Source organism: Hippocampus bargibanti, linkage group LG06 (genome assembly GCF_051943395.1).
Source record: "Hippocampus bargibanti isolate YZ-2025 linkage group LG06, ASM5194339v1, whole genome shotgun sequence".
Classification (NCBI taxonomy): domain Eukaryota; kingdom Metazoa; phylum Chordata; class Actinopteri; order Syngnathiformes; family Syngnathidae; genus Hippocampus; species Hippocampus bargibanti.
This window is the reverse complement of record NC_142739.1, coordinates 11,938,480-11,948,369: the sequence shown is the minus strand read 5'-3', so window position 1 is coordinate 11,948,369 and position 9,890 is coordinate 11,938,480. Positions and strand designations below refer to the sequence as shown.

The following is a 9,890-nucleotide window of genomic DNA, read 5'->3' as shown; positions in this document are numbered from 1 at the left end:
CTCCCTTTCCGTTCTTTCTGTCGGTGTCCACAATTTACACGCTTGTTACATAAGTCATTTTAAATATAACCCAAGTATGTTACAAACACCACCTGTTGCCGTCACCTGTCAGTGGTTAAATACTCCATTAAGCCTTTGTAACAAGCCTGAAAAAGGCCGATGTAGAGGTGTCAAGTAAAAAAAAAATCCACAGTTGATGTTTATCCACTTTCAAAACAAATACTTTTACATAAGGATAGAAGAACCTATCGGCTTATACCTATAACTATAAAACTATTAACAACAAAGATATGCCTTTAGACGCAGTGTTCAGGGACTGAACTAGGTAGGCGTTGTTATCTTGAAACAAATAAACTGCGAATCTGATCGAGAAAGTCTTCTTCTTTGCTTTTGTGTGCTCTACAGCGGCAGTTCATGGAGTCCCAAGCACAGCGTTTGCAGTAGTTGAAGAAATGGTGCTCTGCTTTCTTCAGGGTGCTGTTCAAGTCCAGTGTTCCATGAAGGCTGCGCAAAGGAGAAAGCATATTCACACGACTTGCTTTTAATATACACCTACAAAACATGAGAAATACCTGGAAGTATTGTACCACCCGGCAGAATTTTTAAGACAAGTCCTATCAAATTGTGGACCCAATAATGTGGCCAGTGAGTGGAATGCAAACCTGCTTGTGAATTGAATCAGCTGCACTTCATCTTGACATTGCAACAGAGCATCTTTGTGGTCCAAAAGGATGGCTGCGCAGATGAACAGCTCAAACGTAAAGTCTGTATTGACGGCCTGAAGCTCCAACTCACACTTGTCGTCTGCAGATCAGGTAAATACATGGGTAAAGCATCATCACAATCAAATTCGCAAACAGGGACAATGCAGATACAAAAATCAAGGTTCAAGGCCACCAGCATTTGCACCACGACACAGGTACAGTACAGTATCTCCGAAAATAGAGGCGAAGTCTCACCTTCACAATAGTTTTGGGCCAGCCTTTCCTGATAGCGAGCTCGATCTACACGCTGGGAAATGAGCTCCAGATGATCACAACTCAGGATCTCGAACAAACGTAGCGCATCGCTGTGTTCAAATTCTCTCTGGAAGCCTAGCAGTAGCCATCTGATATACGCCCCCCCCCCCCCCCCCCACACACACACATATACATATAAATATATACGTACAATATTTTTATTAAATAAAAGAATAAGTCACAAAAAGATATTTGTATATATATATATATATATATATATATATATATATATATATATATAAAATATATATATATATGTATATATATATATATATGGGCAGCCCGGTAGTCGAGTGGTTAGCACACCGGCTTCACAGTGCAGAGGTCGCCGGTTCGCATCCCGGTCCGGCCTCCCTGTGTGGAGTTTGCATGTTCTCCCCGGACCTGCGTGGGTTTTCTCCGGGTCCTCTGGTTTCCTCCCACACTCCAAAAACATGCATGACAGGCAGATTGACCACTCCAAATTGTCCCTAGGTGTGAGTATATATATATATATATATATATATATATATAGGAGGTTCATGGCTGGTGAGGCACTGACGTCATCAATGACGTCACCGCTCGTCTCTACTTCGTATTTGAACGGTAAATGTGAAAATTCAGCGATTTTGAAAAAAATCCTAAAACGGTGAAGTTCAATGGACAGGAACTTTAAAGTACAAATCACTAAATACATCTAACTGTTTAATTTATTTTTTCATTTGATATTTCCTTGACAGCTTTCCATGATGATATATATATATATATATATATATATATATATATATATATATATATATATATATATATATATATATATATATATATATATATATGGGCGGCTCAGTGGTTAACACGCCGGCTTCACAGTGCAGAAGTCCGGCCTCCAGTTCTCCCTGGGCCCGCTTGGGTTTTCTCCAGGTCCTCCGGTTTCCTCCCACATTCCAAAAACATGCATGGCAGGCAGATTGAACACTCCAAATTGTCCTTAATTGTGAGGGTGACTGGTTGTTTGTCTTGGAGTGCCCTGCGATTGGCTGGCAACCAATTCAAGGTGTCCCCCGCCTAGTGCCCAAAGACGGCTGGGATAGGCTCCAGCACCCCCCGCGACCCTAATGAGGATATATATATATATATATAGAGAGAGAGAGAGAGAGAGAGAGAGAGAGAGAGAGACAGTATATATGTATGGATTGGATTGGATTGGATATGCCTTTATTAGTCTCACAGTGGAGAAATTTACATTTCACAGCAGCAAAGCGACACACAGTGTATACAGTACAGAATATATATATACAGTAAAGTCTCGTTATATCGATATCGGTTATATCGATAGTACTGCTTATTACGATACTATTTTCATTTCCCTTGCACATTTCTAGTCTTTTTATGTATAATTAGTAACGTTTAGTACGATACCCGGTTATTATGATAATCCGGTTATTACGGTGCTCCTTTTCATCCCCCGCCGGCCATTTTTGTTGTTTATATCGATATATCCGTCGCGCCATTGGTCAACTTGGTCACGTGTCTTGTTACGTGAGCCGCCATCGGTTGCGCCATTGGTCGACTTGGTCACATGAGCCGCCATCGGTCGCGCTATTGGTCGACTTGGCCGTGTGACTTTGTCACGTGACACGCCATCGGTCACGCCATTGGTCAACTTGGTCACGTGTCTTGGTTACGTGTCACGCCATCAGTCGCGCCATTGGTCGACTTGGTCAGGTGACTTGGTTACGTGCCCAGCACCCGTGTAGCAGAGCCATTTTCATTTTCAGACGCTAGCTCGTGTGTAGCAGACGAGATTGAAGTGTTTGTGTTAAAAGGTAAAAATGGGAAGCAGAAGAAGATTGATGACTTTTTTAAATTGTATACATAATACAGTAAGATGTAAGCGTTGCAGTTTCCCTGTTGTGTTATGTACATGCCCACTGTACTGTATATGAATGCAATCGTTTTTTGCAACAATGTTTCTTGTTTTATCTGCTGAAGCGCGATGATTTTGAAAATTATTAACATTCCATACTGTGCATTAAAGGACAGCCGATGTCACTTTTTATTCAAATGCAAATAAAAATGACTTCACGCCAAGACGTCTTGCATTGCTTGTGAATCCAAACAATGGCTTCAGATTCGGATAATATGCTTTCTTGTTACACATCCAGTTATGAATATGTTTCAAATACACTGTAGTTCTGAAGATTAAAGCATACATGTTTACAATCATTAAAGAATTATATGTGCCATTTTGAGGCAACATTGGGGGAACATCTCTCACCCAAAAAAAAGGGAGCTAATGGCCAGCTCCGTTTCTTATATGGCGCTTGGCTGCCCTCTTTTGGCGGCTTTTGTTTAATGCAGTTCAGCGCAGGATCGGATATATCGATAGTCCCGGTTATATCGATATTTTTCGGACTCCCTTGAATATCGATATAACGAGACTTTACTGTATATACAAAGTATATGTGGGAGGAGGCCGGAAGACCCCGATTTAGATTATTGTTTTTGCTTTAAATCCACGCAGGCCAAAGGAGAACAAACAAATTCCACACAGGGAAGTTGGTCATAATTAAATAATAATAATAATTAAACCATGCACCTCCGCTCGATGAGGCAGATGTGCTCACCAATCGACCACCAGGCCGCCATTTTTAATAGCATAATCACATATTTTATTGTGGGCCTATTAAGGATTACAACTGACAACTCATTTACCTGTGACAGAAGGTGAAGCTCTCCATGCTCTCTGTGACCAAGTGGACATGAAGTTGAGGGTCCAATTCCTTTAACAAGGCTGCCTCCAACTCTAAATTACATGTATTTGAAATCTTTCATTGACTTATGTTTCCACGCATCAAGCAAACTCAGTCCACCTATTTTTCTGTGCAGGCCATCTTCTCGGAAATCCTTGGCAAACTTCTCCATGTAGCAAGAAAAACTCCAGAAACTGTCGACCTCACAGTCCATGACCTCCAGAAATCGGCTGCACAGGTCGTTCATTCCTTGGGCGTAACTTACCTCTGGAACACAAGAAAAAGTTGCAGTTGGAAAAAGAACAAAACAAAACAAACCATGAAGTTCAATAATTGTTTACCTGGATGGAAAGCAGCATAGGTGATGAGGACGTCTCTCAGGACCAGGAGATTCCCTGAACCTTCACCTCTGAAACACACAAAAAAACAAGGCTGCTCGTTGAATTGGTGAGTGAATTTCAAAATGTCAATCAGGGGTGTAATACAAAGTATCCTCTTAAGTCCCAATTCCTGATGTACAAGCTATCATTGAGAAATGCTTCCTTCATCAATCCACTGAAAATACATAAACTTAACCTCCTTTGCAGAAACAATACATAGTTGTAGAATTCCATTTTATCAAGGTGCAAAAGTAAAATAATTACTGTATTTCCCGGTGTATAAGGCGCACTGAAGTATAAGGCGCACCCCAATGAATGGTGTAAAGTGGCACCTTGGCTTACGAACTTAATTGGTTCCCAGAGTGTGTAAGGCCAAAAGTGTGTATCCCAAAAATTAATTTCCCATAAGAAATCATTAAAATGAGAATAATCCGTTCCCAGGTCCCCATAAAACATAATTTTCTACTTTCGAATTTTCTAAGCCTTAAAACTACACAAAATATACCTTATTTTATGTATAATAAATGTGTTATAGTATTATGATTAAAGAAATAAACTGTACTGTACAATAAAGTCATTTTATTTACCTTTGTGATGGTCGTTAATGGCTTGATGGAATGGAGTGTCCGGTTTCCTCAGCATTAAACACTTGATGAGGAACATAGGCTTCTGTCACCATCTTGAGGAATGATCCCTTGTAGGTGCTTTCTCTGTGATAATTGTATCTAGTTCATCAATTGTGATCTGTTTAGCTGGGTTGACAGCTTTTTGCATCAAGTGTACAGATGACTTGTGCGGGTTATTTGTGGAGCCTGATTGATGGGATATTTTAACCTTCAATTCTACGCTCTGCTATTAAATTTTCAAAGTTGAAACGAGTCTAAATTTCACTGTTTTCTATCAATTTTCTAACATTTATGTTTTTCTTGTATTTTTCATTTTTGTTTTTTGGTTTAAAACTGTCATCTGCTTTCCGTGTGTGTGTGTTTTCTCTCACTCTCTCTCTCTGTCTGCCTGTTTCTTTAATGTTTAACCCCCCCCCCCCCCCCGCCCCACCCCACTACTGGGTTCTCGACCAATCACGTGGCTTTAACTCTCTGTCTGTAACCCCATCCCCCACTGCTGTGTTCTTGACCAATTTTCGAGAAATAAATGCAGTCACCTGCCATTTTGTTGTTAGAAGAACGGGCTTGTTCGCGAACGACACATCACTCATTGTGGCAGCTCCGTGTGTATCCTGAAAACTAGTTTGTATGCCAAGGTAAAATTTTCATAAATGTAACCTTTGTAAACCGAAAAGTTCGTAAGCTAAGGGGTTCGTAAACCGAGGTCTCACTGTATTTTCAAACTTTTTCCATATTTAAGGCACACCGGACTATAAGTGCACCTTCAATGAATGAAAAACGTTTTCCAAATAAAATCTATAAATAGAGTTTTCCAAATACAGTGTATAAGTCACAGCACATTATAAGGCGCTACAGTAGAGGCTGGGTTTACGCACAACTTCTTCTAGAGGGGGATATGACAGTGGCTGCCGACAGTCGTTGACTTCACATATAAGGCACACCTGCGTATAAGGCGCAAGGTCATCTTTTGAAGAAAATCAAGGCTTTTGTGATCACCTTATACACTGGAAAATACGGGAATTTTTTAAAGGTCCATACTGGTAGTAGCTCAGGTCTCTGTTGGTTCTTGGGACATCTTTATTAATAATTCGGATGGCTTCATGTAGCTCTTCCTCGTCAAAATTAACACGTTCAAACAATATCTGGAAATAAGTAAAACATATTTTATTGACATTAGACATCTTTCATACCAAAGTGACATTCACATTACTTAAATATAAATACCAAGCAATGTTGAATTGATAGCATGATCATGGTATACTTTTTACTCTTCTTTTCCTGACTATATTGTATCAAGCACAGGATTTTGCCACTAGCACAGTGTGCTCCGAAAAGAATGAAGCAGTGCCCATCAAACAAACCTGCGCTTGAAGCTCCAAAAACATCATCCTGTCTCGGACCTCGTCACTCAAGTTGTCAGCTTCTTGCTGGACCAGTGCCTGTCTCTGGTTATAATAGTCCAATGCAGCCACCAGCTCAGCTTCCCAGCACATAAGATAAATAATCACAATCAAGATTTCATGGTGTATGAAAGAGAAAGTTTGGCGAATTTACCATCGGTGCCATTGAGGTGTATCTGTACAGCCGAAGGGAGGAAATGCTGCCATTTTGCCTTCATCACCTGGTAACGCACAGTTAGCTGCTCCTGAAGTAGAGGACGCTCCAAAGCGGTTGAGCTGCACGGGTACATGCCGAACAGGAAGCGCCATGCTAGGCCACGCTCAGTGGGAGATACGCCACCTAGACACAGATTGATGTTGACACGATTGGAGTCGGTTCAGTAATTTGAGGGATGTTTATATTTTAAGATTTCCACATGAGATCACAGAAAAAATGGAAATTTATGGGTCTAAATATTTTTTAGAACCAATGGTTGACCGCCGTTTGAATTTAGATTATTGTTTTTGCTTTAAAATGTCAAAACAGTGTCAGGTAGTACTTAACTCATTCAATGCCATTCCTGAATTTATTAGGGAATTGAAAATATGACGCAGAGCGCCATTCCCGAACTTGTTCGGGTTTTGATTTTTCTTGCGAGGAGTGCTGATTAAGCGCTGGTCAGACCTCTGGCAATGTTTTTCCCTTCCACGAGGGGGCAGCATTGACCTTTTGTACAGCCGCCCCCATTTCAAGCTCAGATAACTCCATACACACATAACTTAGGAATTAACACGTTTTTAAGTGAAAGTAGAGAGTCTAAGGTTTCTTATGCTGCATTGAATGTTCATGTAGTCCTAAAACTCAATATTCTGTGGGTCCTGCAATTTGAGTGAAAATGACAAAAACCCTGGCACTGGAGTGAACACATTTTTGCAAATCTTCTGGCAGTCATTGACTAAAAAATTCTCAACTGTCAAGTATGAATAAATTCATAAAACAAACCGCATGATGTCAAGCAAGTAAAAACACACATTCACCTTAATTGTTAAACTTCTACATTCCTGTAGAACATATGCAGCATTAAAAAAATACCAGCTAAACTTCCCATGGGGGAAAAAAATCCAAAATATCGCACATTTTTGTGCAATCATCATCAAAGCACATCACTTGAGACAGTCAGTGAATTGGAACATTAGGGCAGATGAAGTGAACTTTGCTCTGGTTCCAGAGGATTTGAGAGTCATGTGTTATGCAATCTTTTGCACTAATCTTTTCCCTTGAATTCCGACATTTGCATTCGTTCGTATGGTTTCAACACATTGAGAAAAATATTTATTGAACCCGATCACTAGACCTGAAACAGTTGCTTTTGCCACGATAATGACTTTAAAAAGGAATATACACAGAACGCATTTGTGGAACATCGAGCCTCATTTCTGAGCTTCACACATGTCACTGAACTCACATGAGTTCAAGCTCATGTGATTTTTTATTCACAAGTATTGCTTTCTTTTTAAATGTCATTTCACTTTCATAGCAACTCTTGCTTCAGAGCTGTCTGAAAGTGCATTTCCAGAAAATGTAAGCCAAGCATCACTTGACTGCCTCTAGGAACAAGCACTTCAACTTCTGCACATGTGACCATAACCATGAATTGTCTGTTTCGGTGGCCACAAGGGCTTGCATGTGATTTGTAGCATGCACTTTAGTGTTCTTGTACAATGCACACTTTAATCGGAACACTTTCAAATGTTCTGACTTTGCCAATATAGTAATAATCAGTTTTCATTATTGGTTCTCATACCTGTGCATTTCGTCATAGAAAAGACATGAAGCAGAGCTGGTTGTAGCAGAGCTGAAGATGTTGAGGTTTTCTTTGGGAGTGACCAGGTTGGATAGGATCAGGAATGAGTACATTAGAGGGACAACTCATTATTAGAGGCTTTGGAGAGAAAGTCAGAGAGGCCAGACTGAGATGGTTTGGACATGTCCAGAGGAGAGAGAGTGACTATATCGGCAGAAGGATGCTGAGCCTTGAACTGCCAGGCAGGAGACCGAGAGGAAGACCGAAGAGGAGGTTTATAGATGTGGTCAAAGAGGACATGAAGGTAGCTGGTGTGAGAGAAGAGGATGCACAAAACCGGGATAGATGGAGGATATTGATTCGCTGTGGCGACCCCTGAAGGGAAAAGCCTAAAGGAAAAGAAGAGGAGATACCTGTGCATTTCGTCAATGTTGTTATTGGTGTTAGTGGTGAATTCACCCATAAAACATAAAAACACAAATACATACATGCATCACCAACATAAATTGTAATCCATTTCATAATATGCGAAATTGCTATTATACCAATTATCATTTAAGGTCACAGTCATGTAAAAATGTCTAAAGTTGTGTAATACAGTAAAGTCTCGTTATATCGATATTCTCGGGAGTCGGAAAAAATATCGAATTAACCGGACTATCGATATATCCGATCCTGCGGCATGTAAATTTTCTCCTTGCGTTCATAGAAATAGTATCGTAATAAGCAGTACTATCGATATAACCGATACTGATATAACGAGACTGTACTTTATTTCAATCAACAAGTTTAATATCTATATTAATATTTTTTTTTGCCAAACGTTTTTAAATTTCTTTTTGGGGCAGATAATGGTAACATTAATTTTAATTTTACAACTGAATTATTGTTTTGATTGGGATTCAGGATCGCGGCATTCTTAGAAATTAAAGATTAACATATGCATTGTATGTCAACATGATTGTATTTTGTGGACAATGTTTAGGTGAGTTGTGTTTGTTTTCGTTTAATTATGTTTGGTTTTGGGGGTTAAAAACACCGTTAAAACACCGGAATTAACTAGGTGTAATACCCAATTTGACATTATTAATATTGCTATTTTTAGACAAACTTTTGGTTAGCTTTTCGTGAGGGTAGTAGAGAAAATGTGTATTACTATTTTTATAATAATCATTCAGGCGCTCATAAACGAAATGTATTATTGTTGTTATTATTATGCGCACGTTGAAAGATAGAATTATCGAATTGACAGATGCATCCACTAACGTTATTTTAAGATAACTGGTCATTTTTGGAGATAATGTCAATAATTGAGAAAAACGGCAATTAAAAAACATTGGAAAATGTACCACGTCATTGCATTCATCTTCATCACTGAGCCAAAGATCGATACCGTTTTGGAAAATGTGCATTCTCAGTCGAGACTCGTCCACCCTCCCCTCGATGTCCATAACCCCGAACAAGGTGAGCCGTTCGGAAGCGAGAGCGGGCGAGCTGACGCCTGCCAGCCTCCTCCTGGACCGGGCGCGCGGCTCCATGTGTCCGGCTTGTCTGTTCCCCTCCTCCGATGAAACCACACGGTCCATCTGTGTTGTTTCCGCACGGCGTGGGCCGGCCGCTGAACCGAAGCGCGGCCGAACTTGTCAAACACCGCAAACTGCTTCTTTTGGGGATTGTTGTTCAGTGTCAGGAGCCTGCTTTGAGGGTTCCTCTGACTCACTTTCCAGATTTCAAAGTACATTTTGGATTTGTCAATATCGCCCTCTAGTGCTATGTTGATCAGAATCAGAATCAGCAAGCCTTTAATCGTCCCACAATGGGGAAATTTGCAGTCAGCAATATGAAAGGAGGTGGGGTGTGTGGGTGGGGAGAAAAGATACAAAACAAAAACAAAAAACAAACAGCACGTGTTTGTTAAAAAAATCCCTAAATCCCTCCCTCCCTAATTC

General features: G+C 40.2%; 1 protein-coding gene across 5 annotated transcripts; it reads right to left on the bottom strand.

Moving 5' to 3' along the window:
- Positions 1–188: 188 nt before the first annotated feature.
- On the bottom strand, positions 189–9,684 carry LOC148896499 (TBC1 domain family member 15). Of its 5 annotated transcripts, XM_088998320.1 has the most exons (11): positions 9,291–9,386; positions 7,942–8,330; positions 6,312–6,497; positions 6,119–6,237; positions 5,754–5,899; positions 4,093–4,160; positions 3,872–4,018; positions 3,714–3,804; positions 960–1,108; positions 663–804; positions 189–504 (listed from the first exon to the last, which is right to left on the bottom strand). In XM_088998320.1, the coding sequence occupies exons 2-11, from the start codon at positions 7,955–7,957 to the stop codon at positions 336–338; spliced, it is 1,233 nt and encodes a 410-aa protein (XP_088854446.1). In that variant the 5' UTR covers positions 7,958–8,330; positions 9,291–9,386; the 3' UTR covers positions 189–335. The 5 variants fall into 5 exon arrangements, with proteins under 5 accessions (XP_088854446.1, XP_088854443.1, XP_088854444.1 ...); XM_088998317.1 differs by lacking the exon at positions 7,942–8,330 and having other exon boundaries at positions 9,335–9,684; XM_088998318.1 differs by lacking the exon at positions 7,942–8,330 and having other exon boundaries at positions 5,796–5,899; positions 9,335–9,684.
- Between the last annotated feature and the right edge of the window lie 206 nt (positions 9,685–9,890).

Excerpts from the sequence above, each read along its gene's own strand:
- LOC148896499 (XM_088998317.1), bottom strand. The coding sequence starts at position 9,527 with ATGGACCGTGTGGTTTCATCGGAGGAGGGGAACAGACAAGCCGGACAC. Across the intron at positions 6,498-9,334 it reads AATGCACATTTTCCAAAACG|GTGGCGTATCTCCCACTGAG; the intron begins GTATCGATCTTT and ends ATCTGTGTCTAG. Across the intron at positions 6,238-6,311 it reads ACACCTCAATGGCACCGATG|CTGAGCTGGTGGCTGCATTG; the intron begins GTAAATTCGCCA and ends TGTGCTGGGAAG.